We start from the raw sequence: 25,151 nt of genomic DNA, 5'->3' as shown, positions 1-25,151 counted from the left end.
TGTCCACCCTCTCTATGCCCCTAAGTATTTTGAAGGTCTCTATCATATCCCCCCTGAGCCTCCTCTTTTTCAGAGAGAAGAGCCCCAGTTTATCCAGCCTCTCAGCATATGGGCAGTTTTCCAGCCCTCTTACCAGTTTCGTTGCCCTCCTTTGGACTCTCTCAAGAACTGCCATGTCCTTCTTGAGGTGCGGCGACCAATATTGAACGCAGTATTCCAGATGTGGGCGCACCATTGCTCGATACAGCGGCATGATGACTTCCTGCGTCCTGGTTGATATGCCCCTCTTGATGATGCCCAGCATCCTGTTGGCTTTCTTCGAGGCTGCTGCACACTGTGCGGATGGTTTCATGGATGGATCCACTAGCACACCCAAGTCTCTCTCAAGTCCGGTGTCTTCCAGCAATCTCCCCCCCATTTTATACTCGAACAGCAGGTTCTTTTTCCCTATGTGCATGACCTTGCATTTATCTACGTTAAAGCGCATTTGCCATTTGTTTGCCCAGTCCTCCAACTTATCGAGGTCCCTTTGCAGTTCCTCACACTCCTCCCTGGTCCTAACTCTGGCGCAGAGCTTGGTATCGTCTGCAAATTTTATAACCTCACACTTTGCCTCCGTTTCCAGGTCATTGATAAATATGTTGAAGAGTAGCGGCCCCAGCACCGATCCCTGCGGCACACCGCTCGTGACTCCCCGCCAGTCAGAATATTGGCCCTTTACTCCGACCCTCTGTAGTCTTCCTGACAGCCAGTGCTTGATCCATTTGTGTACATCCCCGCCCACCCCGTGGTTCCACAGCTTCCTAAGCAGCCTTTCATGTGGCACCTTGTCAAAGGCCTTTTGAAAATCAAGGTAAATGATGTCTATGGGTTCCCCTTTGTCCACCTGACTGCTTATTCCCTCAAAGAAGTACAGAAGGTTTGTCAGGCACGACCTTCCCTTACAGAATCCGTGCTGGCTTGTCCGCAGTAGGCCATTTTTCTCGATGTGCTCGCAAATGCTGTCCTTGATCATTGCTTCCACCATCTTCCCTATAACTGAAGTCAGGCTCACCGGTCTGTAGTTCCCAGGATCACCTCTCGATCCCTTCTTAAAGATAGGTGTGACATTCGCCAGTTTCCAGTCCTTGGCATGTTGAAGGGTGGTAACAAATACCTAGTATATCGAAATGTATACTGCTTCAATAGCATTTGGGCAATATATGGAAACAAATATCTGTCTTACAAAATAGAGTAGCATTCATTTGGTATGATGGAGCTAATGATATACATACAATAATGTTTAATCTGGAGCAGTGGGATTAATGAGCCATGCTGATGCAGGCTTTGTGCCAAAAATATGCTCTGGATGCAAGTTTTGTGTCATTCAGATTCTTTTATGTACAAACCTGGTATAACCAACTTCAATATGCTGAACTGAATTTCCTTATAGTACTCATAGATAAATTTGGTGTCTTATGATGATCATGAGATGAAAGATCACCTTGTTAGAATTTAATTTGGAATCTGATACTGCCTCTGATGCCTGTTTGGTCACCACAAATGTATTTTTAAGTACTGGCATATACCGTATATACTCGAATATAAATTGATCCGAATGTAAATTGAGACCCCATTTTCCCTCCAAAAAGGAGGAAAAATGGTTGACTCGTATATAAGTCGGGCGTCTTAATATTCAAGTGCCCTGCACTGACAGGCTCTGTACCCAGTCCCCTTCCCTGCCTCCCCTGTCAGGCACTGCACCCAGCCTCCTTCCCTCCCTCCCCTATCAGGCTCTGCACCCAGCCCCCTTCTCTCCCAACCCCTGTCAAGCTCTTCACCTATCCCTCTTCCTTCCTTTCCTCCCCTCCCTGTCAGGCTCTGCACCCTGTCCCCCCTCCCTGCCCTGTCCTTCTACCTCCTCTGCTGATTTGTGGTGGACCAGAGGTGCAGTGGGCAGTGCTTTCCGCGCTCCTGCCCCAATGCTAACCCGGTCAGTGGTGGCTTCCATGAGATCCGTTTTTTTCTGCCATTGAGCGGCAATGAGCAGGAGCACGCTTTGGCGTTCCTGCTCGGGACTGAGCGGCTTCTTGTTAAAGGGAATTGAATCAAACAAAATAAACATTCTGCATGTATAGATAGCAGCATAGAATCCTTATGGAAATTCCATGTGTAAAGGAAAGGAGTATACAGGTAAGCCTGTTCTACCATCCCTCAGGACAGAATGAGCAGACAAATGAAGAAATGTTTACAGAGATTAGGAAAGCTGGCAGATTATAATGGGTGATATATTGCTTTTCCGGTTGTAATTGATAAGGCAGAGTAGCAAAAATATCACAAGTCAATATGAAATCTACTTTTATAATGGGGGAGAGGGAAACAACTAAAACCACACTCAAATAGTGGAGAAAAAACAGACCTCACTTTCAAGCAAGGAGCATTATAACCAGCATAAAACTGTCACTCATAATCATCATTGGTCTCAAAGAAAAACAAAAACTCTACTAGTGGGAAGCTACAAAACTCTCTCCACATTAGGAAAAGGCAAAAGAAAAATAACAGTCACTATTCAATGTTATGCATAAACATGGAGGTGCTTCCAGGGTTGGAGTGTCCAGAAGAGTGAGGACCTGGTCACAGCACCAGTGTTGCTGGTTCTAGCTTTCCTTCAAGAAGGGCTTGAGAAAGGACTAGCGGTTGACTCCCTCAAAGTACAGATAGCAGGTTTCACGTGCTTTAGATCCCAAACTAATAGGACCTTTGCTTCTCACCCAGAGGTATCCAGATTTTTGAAGGGAGCATTACATCTGCATCATCCAGTACATAAACCTTTTCCAACATGGAGTCTTAATCTTGTTCTGTGGGCTCTTATTAAAGCTCTGTATGAGCCTTTGGAGACTGCATCATTGATGGATCTGACAGTTAAAACTGTGTTTTTAGTGACGGTTGCATCAGCCTTACGGGTATCTGAGCTACAGGCCTTATCCTGCAGAGAACTCTTTCTCAGGGTTTCAGAGACAGGGGTTTCACAGAGGAGAGTCCCTTCTTTCTTGCTGAAAGTAGTCTCCAGTTTTCACATCAACCAGGAAGTACGGTTTCCAGCCTTCATGGTCCAAGAAGAGTAACAAGGCTGTGAAATTGTTGGAGGTTCACAAAGTGTCACTTTGTCTAGAAATGATGAATGCATTTCGACTGTCAGATCATCTCTTTGTGCTGGAGGGTACTAGCCGTCGGGGCTGGCTGGCTTGAAAAGTGATCATTTCTAGATGGATTTGTTTGTCCATTTTTTCAGCTTATATCGGCAGTATAAATCAACCTCCAGTAAATGTGAAGGCCCATTCCACTAGGAGCATAACTTCTTCCTGGGTGGAGTCCAGAGCAGCTTCCCCTGAGGAAATTTGTAGAGAGGCCTCATGGTCTTCCCTCCGTAGTTTAACAAAGTCTTATGGGGTGGAAGTAGAAGCCAAATTTGATATCACGTTCGGATCTTCAGTACTTTCATCAGGCTCATCTGTCCTGCCCTTGATTCTGGGAGACTGCTTTGATACGTTCCACTGGTTTCAGAATGATGTGCCTATTGCACTAGAAGGGAAGATTAGGTACTTACATTGATAATCTTCTTTCTAGTAAATAGGCACATCATTCTGGAAGCCTGCCCTGTCACTTGTTCATTAGCCTGCTTGCTGTCTCAGACATGTCCATATTACTGGATGCCTCCTTTCTTTCCCCTGACCAGCACTGTCAGGTTATAGGGGAAACCTATAACCTACTATTTTGAAGAGACTACGGGATATCTTTCAGAATTCCATTAGTGCAGGTTGCACTCAGGTAGATGGCCTGTTCGTTCCACCTTGTTGTATGGTTAAATGTTTTAATGTTTCATGATTATTTTGTGTTAAATGTTGTGATATGAACAGAACAGACTTTTTTCTTGGGGAGTCTCCCTCTAGGGCTAATCATCTGCTTTGATACGAACTGAGGATTTACAGGACAGCCCAGAGTGATGGGAGGCGGAGCAGAAAAAGGTAAATGAGGCTTTCCACACCAGATCTCGCGATCAGAGGGTAACATCCCACAGGTTTCAGAGTGATGTGCCTATTTCCCTTAGTGTGCTGGAATAAGTGCTGCCCAATTCACCAATTCAAATCAATTTACTGATTCACTTTGGTGAATCAATTCATTTTCCCCAAAAATCAGACTCATTGATTCAGTAACCATTCCTCTACCCCCCTCCCCCAGTGAGACCTGCCATACCTCCGCACCTCCTAAACCAGCAGCAGCGGTGGTGAATGGCAAGCCGAGGCAGCGCTCTGAACAGGCTGCTTGTGGCCTGCCCCACCAGGGCCTTCCCTCTGCCACATTGCAGATGATGTCAGTGATGACATGGCAGAGGGAAACCCTGGTGGGGCAGGGTGAGGGCAATGGGGAGTGCTGCACAGGGGGATGGATGGGATGGAGAAGCTGCTGCATAGGGAAATAGGGAGGGATGGAGAAGCTGCACAGGGGGATAGGAGGGAGGGAATGGAAAGCTGCTGCACAGGGGGATGGGAGGGAGGGATGGAAAGCTGCTGCATGGGGGGAAGAATTGTTAGACATGGGTTGGAGGAGGCAAAGGGAGAGATGCAACAGAGGCTGAAGGAGAAATTCTGCAAATAGTGGAGGGGATGGAGAAGGAGGAATGTTGATAGGGAGAAATGTTGGACATAGAGTAGAGGGCAGAGAGAGATGGTGCATGGAGAAAAAGAAAGAAATGTTGCACATGATGATGGAGGGAAGGAAGGGAGAGATGCTTCATGGAGGAGAATAGAGAAATTTGACCCAGAGCACAAAGCAGGGAGAGAGAGAGAAAGAAGAGAGATGTTGGATATGACAGTGTAAAGGAAGGTACAGATGGATGGAGATAGAAGATGGATTGTGAGCATGGAGAAAGAAGTTAACGTCAAATGGACTGGAGACTCTGGTGAGTGAGTTAACAGAATACAAAGAGAAACCAGAGCCTGAGACCAACATGATCTGATTAATTTCACCAGATAACAAAAGGTAGAAAAATAATTTTATTTTCTGTTTTGTGGTGTCAGATTTGAAATGTATATCCTGCCAAAGCTGATGTTAGCGAGTGTGAGCTAGGACCTAACAGAGAGAGGAAGCGTCTTTTTTGATTATGTTGTTTACACCACAGTGCCTGTGTGGGGTTAGAGAGGACAAAAGGGGATGGGGTAGGTGAAAAGGCTAGAAAATAAACCCACCAGTACATTTGGGGGGAAAAAATCCGATTGGGCAGGAAAATCGAATCGAAAAATCGATAGGCTTGAATTGAAAATTTTTTCCCTGAATTGGGCAGCACTAGTTGGAACATGCTAACACAGTGGTCTCAAACTCAAACCCTTTGCGGGGCCACATTTTGGATTTGTAGGTACTTGGAGGGCCGCAGAAAAAATAGTTAATGCCTTATTAAAGAAATGACAATTTTGCATGAGGTAAAACTCTTTATAGTTTATAAAACTTTACCTCATGCAAAATTGTCATTTCTTTAATAAGACATTAACTATTTTTTCTGCGGCCCTCCAAGTACTCTATTTTTTCTGCAGCACTCGCATTTAAAGTTCAATATCTTTTCTTTCTCAAAACTGGCACATTTCAATCACTAAATTGAAAATAAAATCATTTTCCTACCTTTGTTTGGTAATTTCATCAGTCTCTGGTTGCACTTTATTCTTCTGACTGTGCATCCAGTACTTCTTCCCTTCTTTCAGCCTCCTGTATGCTTCCTCTCCTCCAGACCTCATTCCCTCCCCCAACTTTTTCTTTCTTTCTCTGTCTGTCTTTCTCTGATTCCGTGCCCCATTTTTTGCTTTGTTTCTGGTTCCCTGTCCCCCCTCCTTCTTTCTTCCTTCCTCCGTGCCCCATTTTTTGCTTTTTTTTCTGGCTCCCTGTCCCCACCCCACCTTCTTTCTTTCTTCCTTCCTTCCTTCCTACCCTCCCTCATGCCAACGCCGCCGCAGAATAGGCTGCTGCTTCTGCCGCTATCGGGAACAGGCCATCTCCCTGCTTCTCTTCTGCACGGGGCCGACCAACTCTCGCCCGATGTCAATTCTAACGTCGGAAAGGACGTTCCGGGCAGCCAGGCAGCGATTGGCTAGCCAGAACGTCCTCTCGACGTCAGAATTGACGTCGGGCCGCCAGAGTTGGTCGGCCCTGCAGGGAAGAGAACAGTGGACCGCCCCCCCCCTTGGTACGCCACTGGAGCAGCAGCGTGTCTGGCCGGCTCGTTCGTTCAAAGCTGCGGGTGGCGACTCCTTGCGAGATCCGCGCCTGCGTCTGAAGCCTCTCTGATGTTGTGACATCAGAGAGGCTTCCGATGCAGGAGTGGATAGCGCAAGGAGCCGCCAGCCCGCGGCTTTGAGTGAACGAGCCGGCTGCTGCTCCAAAAGGAAGAGAATGATGGCCTCCAGACCGTGGGCCGCAAATAAAACCTTGAGAGCCACATGCGGCCTGCGGGCCGCGTGTTTGAGACCGCTGTGCTAACACAATAGAGCATGTTGGTACCATATTCAGGACTAAATTTATCAGCAGCTGCTCCAACTAATATGTTTTCCCCCTACAGAGAGAGTAATTTTTTTAAAAGAAGGTAAAATTCATTTCTAGGGACTTTTAAGGCTTCTTTTACGAAGCCGCATTAGCAGTTTAATGCGCATAATAGCGTGCGCTAATTTGCCGGCCGCGCTAGCCACCACCGCCTCCTCTTGAGCAGGCCATAGTTTTTCGGTTAGCGCGCGCTAAAAAAAGGTGCATGCGATAAAACCGCTAATGCGGCTTCGTAAAAGGAGCCCTTAATTTTTAATTTATTGTTGCGTTTTGACTTTACAGTTATTACATTCCTAAAGATTTACCCAGTGCAAATTTCTTGGAACACTTATGACATCAAGGTCTTATTTTCAATAGCCCTTAAGAGGTCAAGGCACATTTTTTCCAGAGATTGAGCTTTTTCTCTCAACCTCTTAGGGGTTTGTACAGACCGTGGTTTGCATATTTGAATTATATTTACACTGATTACCAATGTTGGGTGTGACCTGCTTGGGCGTTTACTAACTGCAGGCTTCTATTAACTTGATGTTTCTTGGATGAGAATGATTGTTCACACAATAGAGGAAAGCCTTTGCAGGAAAGTTTGGCACTGTTGTGAAACTCAGGAATGTATGAATTAAGATTTATGTATTACAGTGCTCCTTTCTGTGTTATGATTTCAATGCTTAGTTTATCTGTTTGGTTCCTACAGAGATTCCTTTAGTTTGTCAGCAGCTATGAATCTTTCTGAACTTTTGCTTTGTTAACCACTGAATAACTACTTCAGCGCAGAGAATGGTAAAGAAAATATTTGTATAGTAATGGCTTCCCTTCTTTGTCGGATCAACTTAGCATGTCCTTTTATTCACAGTTGTCGGTCAAGGAGAATGATTTCATTATTCTTAGCTGGTTAAGGATTTTGCTATATTTGCATAGAGTTCTGGCTCCCCTACACTTAAATTTTTATCAGGTGATCCAGATCTTATGGTCCTGGATTTGCCTTTATTTATAGTCTGCCTATATACTAGGCAGAGCACCATAAAACATCCATAAAAACTTTACACAGGCACAATAATAAAATTCAGCACAGCATACAAAAATAAACTAAGAAGCTGTCCCACATTACATCTGTACTCTCATTATGCCGAAGGATATACCAATAGGAACAAATGGCTTTTTAACAACCTGTTAAATTGAGTTATAATGGCAGCTAACCGTAAATACCACAGCAAACTGTTCAGCTAACCGTAAATACCACAGCAAACTGTTCCACATCTATGGTTCTTCAGTTGAAAGAGCAAGCCCAAAAGCTAATCTTGATGGACATAATTAACACTGAGGTTTGGGGTAGATGGGCTGGCTGAGGGAGTATTTAAAGTGACTGCTTCTGGGGCACCGAGTTTTTCCCCTTTCCCTTGTCTGACTAAGGGCCAGATTCACTAAATGCACCTGATCATGTCTCAACCAGTTTGTGTGTATATCCCGACCCGATTCACTAACCTGCCCGATCCGATCCGCCCATGCAAATGAAGGGAAACAGCATGCAAAGTAGGAAGGCCTCAATTCACTAAAGAGAAGAAGGAACACCGATTGGGCTGGCTGATCCAAACTGAAGCGACTGCTGAGAAACAATCGCTCACATCTTTGCTGACTGTTCTGCTCTCTGCCGCCCTGAAATCCCAGCCCTGCAGCCCTGAAACCATCAAAATAAAACATCTCCCTTGTGCAAAAAACACCCTGCTCTCTACCGCTGTGCTCTCTACCACCCTGTCTCTCTGCAAGCCCATGTTTTGGAGTAATATACATACACCTAGAAGTTCCAGTAATCAAACGTGCTGAACAACCTGTAGTGCCTTGCTTGTTAGCTTCTGCAACTTGTCACCTTTGGGTTTCTTTCTTTTAAAAGACTTGGGAGGTCCCTGCAGTAACTCCTGAGGCTTGGTTCTCTTTCTTTTAACAGCTTTTCTAATCGCAGCCAATCCTGACCCTGCCTGCTCTGGAATGGTTCATTTTATTTAGGACGGCTGTTGTGACATGAACCATAACATCTTTGGTGATGTTTTTTGTGGCACCTTTGTCATGTGGTTTAATAATCTCAAAACACTTTCTCAAATACGATAATGTTTTTCTAAAAAGACTACAAAACACACCACCTACCCTCTGCGCCATACATGACTGGATTCCCATGATATCCTGAAAATCCATAGCCGGCTTGTGTTGTATAATTCTTATATGATTTGGGGGTCTCTGTAGTCTTTAGTCACCAACATTTAAAAAAAAACATTAGTCTTCTAGGGTCGCAGATGAAGCTTAAGAATCACCTTCCCATAACAAAATGAGATGCGTCTGTTCGGATCCATTTTTATTTCAAATGTGATGTTATCAATGTGCTGCTTGTTCACATGGACATAGAGTGGTTTATCGTAAGTGAGGGTGATAAACTTATCCCTTGACCCCTTAGTTGGAACAGCAGAACAAAATGGTCACCTACTAACTGATGCCCTACAATATCTGTATTCAGGAAGAAGGTATTAAAACCACCTGTGATATCCACCGGAAAATGAGAACATTGTGTTAATGTTAGCCTTTACCCCCCAAATGGTCGCTAAATCACCCTTTGCTGAAAATAAAAGCTTTATCCTCTGATTTTACTTAGATTCTTCATATGTTGGGAACATGATGGGTCTTGGTGCTGCAAATTTATAAAGGCTTCTAATGTCTTGATTCATGCTTTCCAATAAGCTCTGCGTGGTCGCATAATACCCTCTGCAGATTGCAATGTGGGATTGTACGTTTGCTATGACAGAGGTGACAACATACTTTTGGTCTTCCTTAATAGTCTCCAAGTATGGGGATATTTGTATTTCCACCAACCCTACTTCCCAGGGTCCCTGTAAGTCCAATGGTCTAGCTAGTTGTATGGTAAAATTAGAGCTGGTAGTTTGGGGAAACACACCTGCTGAGGCATTTGCTGGGCAGTGTAATATAAAAGCTTCCATCATTCATCTTGTTTGGGGGGGGGGGGGGTTTGGAGGGGGTGTTGAGTCAAAAGATAAAATCTAAATTTCTTGAATCTCTGTTGCCTTTACCCAGCTGTTAAATTTATCAGGCCATCCCTTCCATTTCACGAGACACATTTTGTTCCTATCCCGCCCTTTTACCTTTAGAACCTTATCAATACAGTATATTCTAGAGAATGACAAGGGGATAAATTTTTCCCCATTCCCCTTAGGAACTCAATTTCCCCATCCCATTCCTTCAAGTTTTGCCCCTGCCTTAACCACACAAGCCTCAAACACTTATGATTTTAAAGGGTTTGAGGATTGGGGCAGAAAATGAGCTCCCACGGGGACGGGGGGAAAATTTGTCCCTGTGTAAATCTCTTAGTATATTCTGTCCTGTTGTGGAGCCACATTTAGTAATTCTTGTATGGCTTCATCTTCATAATCATGTATCTTTTATGTTGTTTTCTGACATCCTTTTATTATAAACTAGTGTTTAAGCCCGTTACAATAACGGGTGCTAGAGTAGATGTCTGTATGTCTTTTTTTGTTTTTTATTTGTCTCTCTCTCTCTCCCTGGACGCTGTCTATCTGTCATTCTTTGTGTCTGTGTCTCTCCCTGGTCCCCTGTCTGTGCGTCTTTCTTTCTGTCTGTCTCCCTGGCCCCCCTGCTTGCCAAAGCAGCCTCCTTTCCCTCTCCCCCTGTTGTGTAATGCCTGCCTGCTTCTTGACCCCCTCTGTTCCCCCCCATGATTGCTCTCTGCCCCCAGAACAACCATCCCCCCAAAGCAGCCCCCTTTCCCTCCCCCCCTGGCCCCCAGTTGTGCCATGCCTGCCTGCTCTGTGGCCCCCTTATTCCCCCCCCCCCCATGATTGCTTTCTGCCCCCAGAACAACCATCCCCCCAAAGCAGCCCCCTTTCCCTCTCCCCCTGTTGTGCAATGTCTGCCTGCTCCGTGGCCCCCTTCTGTTCTCCCCCATAATTGCTGTCTGCCCACAGCACAACTCTCCTCCCAAAGTAGCCCCCTATCCCCCTGTTGTGCAATGCCTGTTTGCTCCATGGCCCCCTTCTATTCCTTCCCCCCATGATTGTTTTCTGCCCCCAGCACAACCATCCCCCCAAATCAGCCCCCTTTGCCTCTCCCCCTGTTGTGCAATGCCTGCCTGCTTTGTGGCCCCCCTTCTGTTCCTCCCCCCTCCCTGATTGCTGTCTGCCCCAGCACACCCCTCCCCCCAAAGCAGCCCCCTTTCGCTCTCCCTCTGGCCCCCTGTTGTGCCATGCCTGCCTGCTCCGTGGCCCTTTTCTGTTTCCCCCATGATTGCTGTTGGCCCCCAGCACAACCATCCCCCCAAAGCAGCCCCCTTTGCCTCTCCCCCTGTTGTGCAATGGCTGCCTGGTTTGTGGCCCCCCTTCTGTTCCTCCCCCCTCCCTGATGGCTGTCTGCCCCCAGCACACCCCTCCCCCCAAAGCAGCCCCCTTTCGCTCTCCCTCTGGCCCCCTGTTGTGGCATGCCTGCCTGATCCATGGCCCTTTTCTGTTCCCCCCATGATTGCTGTCGGCCCCCAGCACAACCATCCCCCCAAAGCAGCCCCCTTTGCCTCTCCCCCTGTTGTGCAATGCCTGCCTGCCTGCTTTGTGCACTCAGCACAACCCTCCCACCAAAATAGCTCCCTTTTCTGCCTGCTCCATAGCCCTTTTTTTGCTTCCCCTCCCGTTCTTACCTCCGTCCATCCATCCATGGTTACTGCTGCCGCTGCCGCTCCTGTTCCTGTTCAAAGCGGCCTGATGAGGTTCGCGGCCAGCTGAATTGAACCTCGCAGGCCGCTCTCCATATGGTTGCATGTTCCTTCTGACGCGATCACGTCAGAGGGAACGTGCTTCATGTGGAGAGCGGCCTGCGAGGTTCAATACAGCCGGCCGCGAACCTCATCAGGTCGCTTCAAACAGGAGCAGCAGCGGTTGGTGCGGGAGGGGGGAGTCGTCGGGCTGTGGAGGCGATCGTTGGCTGGCTGCGGTCCCAGCTTGGAGAGGGCAGGGGTTGTCTGTCCAGCGTCTTCCGATTTGTGTTGCCGCCGCATCCGCACTCTTGCTGGCCAAGTAAGGCTGGGGAGTAGCGCATGCGCACTCCTGCAAGGCCATGGACCTACATGTCGGATCAGGGAAAACGGAATCACGCAGTTGAGTGCGCATGTGCAGCTAGCGTTTTATTATTTCAGATATCTCATCAGTCCACATTTGCTCATAAATGTTTTCAAATTTTCCTTTAGCTTTGATAGTCTTACTCGTACGCTCTTCAAATTATCCATTTTCCTCTCTTGTAGTTTGAAAATAGCAGTGTTCCTGGCCTTTTTTTTCTGTAGTGTCTAGGCACCTTCTTCCAGACTTAGGGTGAATTAGTGGCCAGAACAATTCCTCCAGCCTTGTCTACGGTTAACGTGGCAAGTGCCCACATCTAGTGAATGAATAATCTGGGGAGTCACTAGACTGTGACTTGGGAACTTTTTTCCATCTTTTGTATCTTTTTATTTTTTTACTCCAATACAACCTCTGAGGGGTGTACAATCAGACCCAAAGACCTCTCACCCCTCTTTGTGCTGTGTTTTACTTCTGTCTTCTGCATACTTCTCTTCATTTTTTGGATTGTCAATATCTGTTGTAAACTGAAGACCTGTGTCCCATATCTTGCTCCTGGGTGGAGTATTAGAGGTTCCCTCATTTAAAGAGGATGAGGTCAACCATATTGATTAACTTACAGTTGTGGAACAAGCTACCCCAAGTTACCCAGGCAGCTGAAATCCTTATGGGTTTGTAACTATCTGGACAAGATGCGACAAGAAAACCTTTCTTCAAAATGGAAAAATGAGAAATGCCAAAGAAGGAAAAAAAAAATAGGATTTTTGTTTAGTAAAGTGCTTTTTATATTTATTTGTTTTTCTGAGTTCCCCAAAATATGAATATTCCTGAATGTTATAAATTGGTAAACTGACTCCTATTTTCTATTAATTAAATGCTGGATCATCTCTCATTCAAGTAATTGCATTATTATTATAGTCTCCTTGAGTCAAAACAAGTTTTGACAACTACTGTACCTCTTTGATCTGCTGTTGCATAATACTTTTCCACCTTGCTTTATAAGTTTTAAATTTAGTGGTTAGTGTGTTCTGTCATTACTGGTTTTGTGACCTATGGTTTTGATGAGCTTGTTAAACACTTTTTTTTCTTCCTGATTGTATAACAGCCCATTAGAAAACAGTACAATTGTGTGTAAGATCAGATGAAGAGATTTCTAAATAAGATCTAAGCAGGTTAAAATTGTTTTTAATTACAATCTGTTATCCAGGTTTTCAGTACATAAAGCTCAAAGCAGAAATATAACACAAAAGTGACACACATGAATAGGAATGTGAGGTGGGGCCCTGTAATCCCACAGGTTAGAGCCAGCTCTTTTTCAGGACCATGAGAAGACCACACTATAGTTTGATAGCAGTATATATGTACAGGATTTTACTTGGACACATTCATAATAGTCTGTTAATTTGTGATGAGACAGTCTTTGTAAGCCAGTGATTGCAAAATGATATTATCAGTGTGTTCATAGATGTCTTTAACCCCCTCCCCCTCCTCTTCTCAGTTGCTATGTCTTATTTAACTTATTTCTTCATACTGGCTCATAGTAGTTCTGTCCCCACCCTTCCTTCCCACCCCTCACCCCCGGCCCATGCTGGCTCTTTTTTAGTCCTGCTAGTTCAGATGAAATATAATCTTTCTTTTATTTGTTTTTGATATAGAAAACACCCTGAGAAGTTCTTCAGTCCTTTTTGAAGTCCCAGACACATGGTAGCTGTCAACTAGAAGGCTCAAAAGAAATACTATTTGAATTTACAAGATTGTACCACTTCACAAGCCATATGAGTAGAAAAGTACATTTTATTTAATATTTAGAAAAATTGAAAAGTACTCATGAAATGAAGTGGACAAAACAAAATCAACTGTTCTCTTTGTGGCACTAAATGGGACAAGGCTCCATTAATGTAGTACTCTTTGAATGATAGCAACAGGCATGAAATTGACTTACAACTGCTCTGTAGGATACATAAAAATCATTACCCTATTCCTGTGATATAAAACCAAATTGTGATGTATGTTTACCGCCTCAAATTACATGTAGTGTGCAAGAGTTGCTCTAAATTACAGTATTCACATCTGTGTACTACAGCTGTCCCTGGCCTGTTAATATACATCAAGAGTTACAAGCCTTCTCTTTCACAGGCTCTTACATAGTCTGCATCACCAAAGTGGAGAAGAGGGGTCACCTTCATATGTTATCCTTTTTGCCTGGCCTGGTCTGGGAGGTAATAGGTTTCCACTGAAAGAAATAACTGTAGTCTGTGCTCAAAATGTGGTGGATTTCTCTATTAAAAGGAGGGAGGAATGCAGTTTTTCATTAATGAACCACCTTTCTTTCAAGACTGGTCCTTTAGGAATGTGGCCCATTCCTCACTTTGGTCCCTAACAAGTTGGGCCAAATCTTTCAACTCCCAGGAGTCATTCTTGAAAGTGGGAAATTTCTTTTTTGGACAAATTTTCCTCTCGGATCAGAAATCCATCCTATCTCCTTACCTTCTAGATTTGAATGGAGCAGAGGATCCAGTATTCTTGCTCTGTTTTCCCTCATAACTGAGGAATGCTCCAGCAGATCCTAAGTTTGATACTTGCCACTATAACTGGTGGAATGATTAGCCTATTAAGAGAGCTTTTGACATGGAGTTACCTTTCCCCACTCTGGGACTACTGTATTTTCTCTTCACTGTAGGAAACAGGCCCTCTCAGGTGAAGCTCAGATAGTCTTCTCCCTTCTAGTTACTGTTGCCAAACCTATAACATAGCAAACTCCCAGCAGAAATGGGGAAATACTAGATAGGTAATTCTTGCTAATGCATTATTGCAGTGTGGTGTAAAGAAAAGAAATGTATAGCTCCTGGTAAAACTGTATACCATTTTTAAAGAAAAAAAAGAAAGAAATTGAATTATCTTTGTTTTATTTTCATTGGTGTATATGTACATTTGTGTATTGTAAACTGGTTTAAGATTTTTTGCAATCAAATCATGTGAAATTCTTAATGTCTGGGTTAAGAAACAAAACCTAAAATGGTGTATGGTCACTTACTGTATGTCAGGTTGTGAAAATGTACAAAGCGAGTCAGTACTATTCTTTAATTTTATGTTTCTGTTTCCTTTGAATATAAGGATTAATAGAGCGTTTTCTATGCACTCAATGGTAGCCTCACTCAAAGTAGACAGCAGTCACTATAAAATTATTTATCTCCCCCTTAACTGTTACCTTTCCTGGAAACTATACTATAGTCTACCTTTTGCAGAGTCTAAGATTTTTCATTCAGAATGCAGAATTTCATTTTTAAATGTTCATGTTTTAGAAAAGTAATTTGATTTGCTTTCCATGCAGTATGTAGAAGTGTGTGTGTTGGAGGAGGGAGTAGTTAAAGGGAAGAAAGTCATGTTCCACTTCACTCTTTCTTGTGTATTATAAGTCTTGATCTGGTTTTTGTACTTTGCTTCTTGTTTTGTAAAATGGCTTTGAATCTACAAGCCTGTGACAAAACCCGCAACTTGCACCAGCCTCTTCTTTGGAACAAACAGATTTACTCCAGTGTATTCTAACACCCCTGTTAGATATGTAACTTTTGTATCATGGAAATAGAAGAAAAATGTATTTCCATTAATGCGAATTAAAGAAATTTTCGTACTACATTGTGTTTTATATTTACCCATCATGACAATTTAATACAATTTAACAAATGTTACAGATGAATTCCTAATGGGCAAGACATTTGGACAAGGCATTTTGTCACCATCTGTTATAAAGGGACTGCACAGTATATGTCAGTTTTCAGCCACATAACTTTTTCCACTTTCCTCTGAAAAATCCTGTTCTAGTGCAACAGGTATATCATTTGTGAACCTTCAGGTAGCCAATCTATTCCCGCAAGAATTCATGTAGAGAGCCTCATTATACTTTTTTGATCCACTTCCCATCTCTCTGGCCTGTCCTCCAACTCCCCAGTTGTCTCTCTACACGCAAGATGGTAGGAACTAATCTCTTTTGCTCATGTTCATTTTTTCTTTTTATTTTATCCATTTGTGAGACTTTCGGTGCTTCAGAGGCGCCCAGTTCTGGGATGTCCCTGGCTACAGGAGAGCTCAGACTGCACTAATTGTTTGGGAACTCTGTTCCCTTGGAAGCAAGGCTTGCCCCAAGTTTGGTCTGCAGTGGGCTTGAGCTCCATAGCGGTTTCATTCAGGATCGGGGCTGACTGCATTTCTTCCTCCCAGCTCTGCGTGTAATGTCTGGTGGGGGTTGAGGTCTCAGATTGGTCATGGGTTCTAAGACACAGTCCGAAGATACAGGCAGTCTGGTTTCCAGACTTGTTTGAGGCAGAAGTTTTCCCAGTAAGCTAATTGGAGCTTCCAGCACCCGCAGGGCATAGTGAGTACAAGGCTGACAGCCTTAAAACTGAAATCGGTATGTGTGTGTGTGGGGGGGGGAAGGGTATTCTGTTCAATTGGTTTTCTTTGGGGAGATCTGAGGCAAGAGCCAGGGACCCCTACCCCTAAAATTGCTAAAAATTTGACCCTTGATGTAGCTTTCACAGGCCATTTTTGGCACTAAAATCACTGTTATGGTGGCCATCTTGGATTTACGAAGACAAAAAAAGAAAATCCTACAAATCTGCAGTGAAAATGCAGTAAACCAAGGACAAAGAAAGGAACTGCAGACAGATGTACAAGATACAGGCAAAGTTTATTTTTAACAAACAGATTGTTGCGTACAAATAGACCATTTTTTACAAAATATTGGACCCAAGATGATCCGTGTTTCGATCAACACATCTTCAGGGGGTCCCATAAGATGGTGGTAACTAAGGACACGCAACAACTATGCCTAATCTGTATGCTGTGTACTTTAGCAATCAAAATATGTTGATCGAAACACAGACCGTGTTGGATCCCATATTGTAAAAAGTGGCCTATTTGTACACAACAGTCTGTTTGTTAAAAATAAACTTTGCCTGTATCTTGTACATCTGTCTGCAGTTCCTTTCTTTGACCTTGGCCATCTTGGATTTTCCAATTTGAAAATAAAAGCCTCTATCTGCCTCAAAACACCTTGATTTAGCTAAAAATCAGGTGGGATGGATTCCTCATGCCAGAATGCTTTGGATTTATGATGGATGGCGGCCTGACAATCATCCATGTTCCACATACTGCACAGCATGTGAGAGGGGTGGGAGCTGTTGGTTTAGCCTCCTCTAGTTCCCTTGGGGGTGTGAATTCCCAGATGACTTGAGTTCCAGGGCAAGAACATAAGAAACGCCCTCACCGGATCAGACCGAGGTCCATCTAGTCCGGCGATCCGCACACGCGGCGGCCCATTTAAGTACTCCTTTTTGGAGACCCGGATTTACCGTATCCCTCCATATGATATGCAAGAAGGTGTGCATCCAACTTGCGCTTGAATCCCAGTACAGTAGTCTCCTCCACAACCTCCTCCGGGAGTGCATTCCAAGCACCCACCACGCGCTGTGTGAAACAGAATTTCCTGACATTTGTCCTAAAACTGCTACCACTCAGTTTCAGTCTATGTCCTCTTGTCCTCGTCACATCAGAATATTTCAGTAATGCTTCTTTTTGGTCTATTTTATCAAATCCTTTTAATATTTTAAAAGTCTCTATCAAATCTCCTCTTAGTCTTCTCTTCTCGAGAGTAAAAGGCGATAATGCATCCCTGGCAAAGCGCAGCCACGCACCTGCTGCAAATACTAGAAAAGGACATGGGAGCAACTGCAGGGGCCTCTGGGCATCCTGGACAAGGTGTTTCCCCAGATTACATTAATATGATATATGAAGCCTATTTGATTAACAGCGGCCACATGGAACCCTCTAGAGTCACTTCGATGCTGGCGCCAGGGGTCATTCCCCCTAAGAGTGCAAGATTACCCGCATGAGATGGGTTCTAGTTGGATGAGGACTGGGCTGAGGAAGATTCAGTAAATATGCCTTTTTTTCTCTCAGTCTGGGTCCTCTACAGCAGTGTTCTTCAACCTTTTTACACCTATGGACTGGCGGGAAAAAAAAAAATATTTTGTGGACTGGCAAACTACTAGGACTGAAATTTTAAAACCCCGTTTCCACCCCGTCTCCGCGAGCTTGGTCCTCACAAACCATCTGATCCCATCTGCACAAGCCTCAGTTATGATTTTGTACTGAATGTATTTTATTAAAGTATAAAAAGAAACAATATTCTGTACAATTGTCATTTTATAAATACAAATAATACAGAGCAAGGATCAACAAAACCCCTGTCTCCCCTCCCCTTCACATATATCCCCTCTACTATCAAGAAAACTGAATAAGCCAAATTATTACAGAATGCTACACAGAAATATCATGCTAACAGAATACTGCAGTCACACATAGCAGGAATAGGGTTAGGAGAATGCAACTAGGGCAACTGTCCCCCTGGTCAGAGAGAGCACTAAGCCACTGCCTGGACTTTGTAGTCCCCTGTTATGTCTAACAACAGCTCTAGCAGGATATATATTTCAAATCTGATATATTCTAATCACAAAATAGAAATAAAATTATTTGTTTTTACCTTTTGTTGTCTCTGGTTTCTGCTTTCATCTTCTTTTCACTCTCTTCCTTCCAGCGTCTGCCCTCTCTGTCTCTTCAGTCCAGCATCTGCCCCTTCCATCTACTGTCTGACCTCTCCCCCTTCCATATGGTATTTGTCTTCTTTCTATGCCCCTCTCCCCTTTCCATCCAGCCTATGCCCCTCTCTCCTTTTTACACGATTCATTCCAACTTCACTGCTCTCTTCATTTTTATCTCTCCTACACCAGATCTAGCATCTTTGTCCCTCTCAATTTCTCTGCTGACCCCCCTTCCCATCTCATTCCTGTCTCTCCCCTTCCCCTCCTCTAATCTCCCTGCCAGCTGTTTCCTTCCTTTTTTTTTTCTCCCTTCCCTCCTCCCCTGTCCAACAGTAACTCTCTTCCCTTTCCTTACCCTCCTCCCCTCCCAGCAGCATCTCTCCTTATCCCAATCCAGGTCCAGTAGTAGCAGCTGTCCCTTTTTCCCCTTGCCCAGCAGCTTCCCAGACTCCTTTCCCTCCTCCCCTCCCAGCAGCATCTCTCCTTATCCCTCTCCAGGTCCAGTAGCAGCTGTCCCTTTTTTTTTCACCATGCCCAGCAGCTTTCTCCCATCCCAGCAACTCTCCTTACTTTCCCATCCCAGCAACTGCCAGCGTTGCGATTCAGTAAGGCAGCCTCGGGTCCTTTGTTGGGTCGCACCGCCTCTGAGGAAAGCGGAAGTTGCATCATCAGAGGCGGCCCGACTCGGCAAAAGCTCCAAGGCTTCTTTCCTGAATCGCTGAGCTTGTAAGTATGAAGAGCCGCTGGGAGGTGAGAAAACACACTGTCTGAGGCTCCCCATTATCTCTCCAGCCCTGCACGAACTACAGCTCCTCGATCTTGCCGGTCCTGCACAGACCGGCAGGAAATTGAAGATGTTAATCTCGCCGGTCCTGTGTGGACCAGCAGGAATTTTTTGCGGACCGGCGATTGAAGAACTGTGCTCTACAGCATCATGGCTAGGGGGGACGGATCCAGATCAGGTGTAGGCCTTGGATCTTGGGGAGGACCTAACAGTGCGCTTTTGCAGATAATTATTGAGTTTCTTTAAGAATTAAAGATAAAGACTCCACAAACCTCAGCTACCCAGTGCTTGCTCATGAGCAGCATTAAGGTTCAGACCTCATGTTTTCTCTCTCATCAGGACATTGTTCAAATGTTAACAGACCACTGGGAAGTCCCAGAAGGGCCCTTTCAGGTGTCCAAAGCCATGACTAAACTTTATCCAGTGGATGCGGCCTTTTACTCCATTATAGGCAAGATGGTGTTTGAACTGCAGGCGTTGTCATGCAGAGAACCTTGCATACAGTTCCATCTTTCTTGCCTAAGGTAGTCTCATCCTTTCATGTCAACCAGGATATCCGGTTGCCTGCCTTCACACCCTCAGAGAAGAGTGACAAGGTCCTAAGATTGCTGAATGTTCACAGGGTACTACTGCGTTATCTGGATATAACAAATGAGTTCCGCTTGTCTGATCACCTCTTTGTGTTAGCAGGGGCGGTCTGTAGGAGCCGCCTGGTTTCAAAGGTGGCCATTTCCAGATGAATCCATATGGCCATTTCTTCAGCCTATATCGGAAGCGGAAAGTCCACCCGTATACTTGAAGGTGCATTCCATTAGAAGTGTGGCTTCCATGTGGGTAGCGTCTAAAACGTTGTCACCTGAAGAAATGTGCAGAGTGGCAACATAGTCCTCCCTTCATACTTTCACAAAGTTTTACAGGGTGGATGTAGCAGCCAAATTGGATTCTGCATTCGGATCATCCGTCCTTTTAGCAGGCTCATCTGCCATGCCCTAGATTCTGTGGACTGCTTTGATACATCCTGAAGGTTCAGGAATGATGTGTCTGTTGCACTAGAAGGGAAGATTTAAGTACTTGCCTCAGTAATCTTCATTCTAGTAGACAGGTACATTATTCCTGATGCGTGCCCTGTTAGATGTTCTTTAGCCTGCTTTCTGCCTCAGACATGCTGGAATAACTGGATATCTTGTTTCTTCCCCTTTTTTCAGTAAGGACACAGATGGGGAACATCGATGCTACTTTAATAAATCCAGGGAGTACTCCCTTTACTCCCAAACAGTTAGTGCAGGTTGCATTCTGGTAGGTGACTTGTTTGTTTTCATCTGGTTATGTGTTATAATGGGTTCATTGGTGGTGGTGGTGGTGGTTGTGGGGGTTCAGTTTCAATTGCTATATTTTTCAGATATGAGTAGAACAGACATGTCTTTCGGGGAGTATCCCCATACCCCACCTTCTTGTTTCCTCTCTAGGGCTGACCATCTGCTTTGATACAAAATGGAGAGTTGGAGGACAGCCCAGAGAGATGGGAGGCAGAGCAAAAAATTATAATGAGGATCGCTACACAAATTCTTGCAAGAATAGATTGGCTACCCGAAGGTTCAGAAATATGTACCTGTCTACTAGAAAGAAGATTATTGGAGTAAGTAACTAATCTTCCCATTCCCAAGACCAACTCGTCTGTTCTTCTCTTCCTCTGGGGTTACTTAGGGTTCTTTTTGTTCTCCAACACTTTTCAATCTCTTTCTCTCCTCCTTACTTATAGTCAATAGGGTATAGCCAATTCTGTTAAAGTGATGACATCTAAATTTCCTCATTTTCTTTGGTTATTGCTCTTCTCGAGTCTTGTCTCCAGGCAATTTCAGAATGGCTTCGGGAAAATTGACTTCCTTAACTCCTTGAAGTGTGAGGCTAACTTTTTATACCAAGTGCAGCTTTGTTCTTATTTATAGTGTAAGCAGTATAGCAAGAATTTTAATAAACATAGTAGAGCCCAGACTTTTGAGCTAGCCTTCAGTAATTCCCACTACTTTGTTCACGTCCACTTTTTCCTCTATCTTCCTTCTACTCATTCCTCCCTCCCATTTTTTTGTTCTCCCTCTGCATAATATTGTCTTTTTTTCAACCATCTTTATCTAGCCTGTGAAATAATATTCATTGTAAATTTTTTCTCCTTTTTAATTTATATGTTGTAAACTGCACAGTGGTGTCATTTCTACAACATGCAGGATATGAAGCACCTGGAAATAAATAGTTTAACAAACCTGCAAGAAGTCCGCATTAGAATTTGGATAACATTTTCATGTTCACAAAGTTCAGTAGACAGATTCAATGCAGATTCCTGTAGTTCCATATCCGGTGAAAGTTTCCTTAGATTTACTGGGAAAATTTTGATTTCCAAACCAATTTGCATGGTTTTTAATCTTGATTTTTCTAAACAAGTGTATTAAGGTCCTGTTCATAGGATGCCATAGTACGATGCCATACAAAAGCTGAAAATAAAACTTAATTTTTTTTTTTTTTTAATAGTTTGAGCACAGAAATTTAAAATGACTCTGTCCAGTCATGTAATAAGTAGTGTTAAGAGAATTAAATCTGGGTGGGATATCCTAAGTACATTACATTATCTTCCTTCTGTATCAGAAGTGTGGTATGTCCAAGTTTTTTGAGGGAGACTTCTGGCCATTCTGCACCAGGTTCATTGTTATACTTGTAGTGTTTATTTGCAAATGGAAGAAACAGAACTTTTAAGTATCACACTGTGTTTTTATTGTTGTGAATTGTTTAGATGACTTCTTTGAAGCGTGTAGATGGTGCATAAAATTTTTAAATAAACCACCCATTATCCATAAGCTGTAGTAGCATAGTATTTTATCCAAAATAGGCTCAGGGGAAGGGGGCAATTTTGAAATATGTGGGTGTCATGCAGTGAAAGCCTATTCTTTAACAGCATCTGGACACCCAGATTCTGTGTAACCTGGTATCAGCACACCATTCATTTACATATACTCAGTTACACCAGCCATAAACCTGGCTTAACTGTGTGTACCAAAATATAGCAGGTGATGTATTCTAGAAATTATGTGCATAAGTGGAAGCCCTGCCCAAGTCTCACTCATGCTTTGCTTAAGAATATGCCCCAATGCATTTATGCGCTGTGCTACTCACATGCACTCTTGCAGAAGAGTGCTTAGAGGCTGACAGAATTTCAGATTTGGCAAGGAAACCAGAATGAAATCCTGCTTTGGGTTTCATCCCAAAATGCCTGTGCAGTTTGCATCTGAAAACTGAAACTTGCTTCTCTCTCCCTCTAATAGTGTCTTTGGGAGTGGGGGTGGGGGCAGGAATTGAACCCCACTTGTTCTGTCGCATGCTGCTGCTCCATTGCAGTGGTTTCTGAGACTGCTGTGGGAGGTCCTGGAAGCTATTTTATGATTGGAACCAGCACAAACAAGAGGCCTGGCAACAGGTGTCAGCATGTGCCACAACCTTTTCCTATGGAAGTATTGCCCTGCCACACATTTCTGCAGGATAAACTTTTGATACTTAGAAAAATAGAAAATCTTGAAAATTATACTAAAAAATTGAATTTAAGATTATTAAACTTCCCTAAGACACTAACTATGACACCGAAAGAAACTTTTTATAAGTTTCTGAAAGAAGTTTTTAAATATCCCGAAAATGGACTCCCTCCTCTAAATAAAATTTATTTTTTGCCAGTTTCTCTAAAAAAAACCTTCCTCTTCTGGTTCTGAGGTTATTCCTCAGATAACGACGGCTGGTCCTTTAGATATATCAAATATATTGGAGAACACTCAAGAGGAGATTACTATGCGGTCCTTTTATCAAGCTGCGGTAAGGGTTTAACGCACAGAATACCGCACGTTAAACCGCCTGTTGCGCTAGCCACTAACGCCTGCATTGAGCAGGCAGTAGTTTTTTAGCCAGCCACCGGGATTAGCGCGTGATGAAATGTCCGACACGCTAACCCCACTAACGCTAAAAGGAGCCCTATGTGTTCAACGCTCCTTGTAGCATTTGTATTTCATCAAGATAAAGAAGCACTCCTTCGCCTTTTTTTTAAGTTGAAGGAAGTTTATTTTTTGATTAGTAAAATTTCGATATTTGCAGATGTATCAAGAACTACACAGACAAGAAGGAAAAGATTCCTAGAAATGGAAGATAGATTGAAAGGACTGGGAGCAAAATTTCAATTGCGATACCCTTGTAAATGTATGATTTACTTGGATCAAAATTCCTATTTTTTATGAGCCCTCCCAGTTGCAATTCTTCTTGGAAGGGAAAGGTCTCATAACGCAGATTTCCAAGAGTATAAATGGGGATGTATCACTACTTTTTTTTTCTAATAATTTTTGATTGTTTATAATATCATTCCTTCTGATTGTGAAAATGTCTCTCTCCATAATGAGGTCTATTACAAGTATTGCTGTAGAGTGAGGAACTCTTGATTTATTTGTTTATAATTTCCTATTAATTTAATATTTAAAAACTCTTGTACCTTTTCAATATGTATTTCATTGAAAAATGTTTCAAAATGATAAATAAAAAAATAAAAAAGTTTCCTGCTCCAAACAGCTGAGTGGCAGGAGGCTGCTTCGGGGCTTTTCCCTGCCAGCTCTGCGCATGTGTGAGAGTCATTGGTGGGATTGGACAGGGATTACGGCAAACCTCCACTTAAATCATTTTCATGCAAACTTGTTTGAGCATCAGTGGCTCTTTTGGAATTGGCCAAAAATCAGACCACAGTGGACCTACGGACCCTATTTACTGCATCTAGGCCTAGGTGTCGCTGCACATAGCAACCACTAGGATGCGCTATGGTTTTTAGTCATTAGATTTCATTGTAGAATTTGCAACAATCAAAATGAAATACACATCTGAAGCAGTAAGAATCAACCCAGCACAGAGAGGATGATAGGAGTGAGAGCATGTAGTGAGTGCCTTATTGAATTTCTTCCATCCCCTTTGTGTATCATGTGAAAGAGGACATATCCACGTAAATCGGGATATCTGGTTAAGTGCCAATATTCAACATCCCCGTACCGCGGCGGCGGCGGTGCTCTCTCTCTCTGACGTCACTTCCAGGACCCACGCTTAGGAAGTGATGTCAAAGGACGAGCTAACACTGACGAAGGCATACTGCTCACGCCAAAGAAGTTAAAAAGGGAAGGGGGCATGTGCACTGCAGTGGGGGAGGGGAGGATTAGAGGCGCTACCGCCCCTTACTACGCCACTGTTTCCCTCCTTTCTCCTGATGTATTATAATGTATTTTTAACATGGATGCAATGTTAATGTGCAGTGCTTTATAATAATTGTGTGACATGGGAGGTCGGGTGATGTGAGCAAGTCTTAGGGATGCACTGAGGAAAGCTGAGCCACATCAATATTGGTCTGCTATGTTATTTATTGATTGATTAAATTCATTTTCTATCCCGTTCTCCCTAACAAGCTCAGAACGGGTTAACATACATAATGTAGAGTTAACAGGTTACACTTTGCCCTAGTTACAGTAGAAGTTTTTTCAATACAAGTTTTTATCCTAACTTGACACATACTAGGGATCTAATATGAATATACATAATATATAGTTTACAGGTTACAATTTGCCATTGGAATGTAGTACCAATATACATTTCTTCGTAATTCATTAGTCGTGGGCTGGGGAGTTAGGTGCAGAGGTATGTTTTTATTGTTTTCCTAAAGTTTAGGAGTCCTTCAAGGGATCTGATCCGTGCGTGGGAGCAATTGATTTCAGTGACTCAGTATGACTTAATGTCTCTCTGTATCATCATTGATTGAAAGGTTAGCCTACAAATTGAAATCATCATTGCCTTGAAATAGTTAAGACACTTTAGATATTGCACACCAAAAGTAATGTCCCATCCTGTGTACAGTTTCTTTTACATGAATTTAATTCTTCAAGTTTTATCAAGTTTATTAAAATATTTGATTGAACGCTTTTCAGGGTACAAAGCGTTTTACAAAGAAATAAAATTGGATATATTAAAATTACAAATACATCGTAAATAAAAATTGTTACTTAAAAAATTAAAATCAAGCAAACACTCATTTCA

At 43.4% G+C, this 25,151-nt stretch overlaps 1 protein-coding gene across 2 annotated transcripts in view; it reads left to right on the top strand.

The window, feature by feature from the left end:
- PARN (poly(A)-specific ribonuclease) overlaps positions 1–15,312 on the top strand; it is a 220,466-nt gene extending 205,154 nt beyond the window's left edge. For both annotated transcript variants that reach the window (XM_033963574.1, XM_033963575.1), the window contains exon 24: positions 13,334–15,312. In XM_033963574.1, coding sequence (XP_033819465.1) covers positions 13,334–13,386 — 53 coding nt within the window. In that variant the 3' untranslated portion in view covers positions 13,387–15,312. The remainder of the gene's footprint in view (positions 1–13,333) is intronic.
- The last annotated feature ends 9,839 nt before the right edge of the window (positions 15,313–25,151 follow it).

This window comes from Geotrypetes seraphini, chromosome 11 (genome assembly GCF_902459505.1).
Source record: "Geotrypetes seraphini chromosome 11, aGeoSer1.1, whole genome shotgun sequence".
NCBI lineage: Eukaryota > Metazoa > Chordata > Amphibia > Gymnophiona > Dermophiidae > Geotrypetes > Geotrypetes seraphini.
The sequence above is the reverse complement of the archived record's forward strand: the minus strand, read 5'-3'. Positions and strand labels throughout refer to the sequence as shown.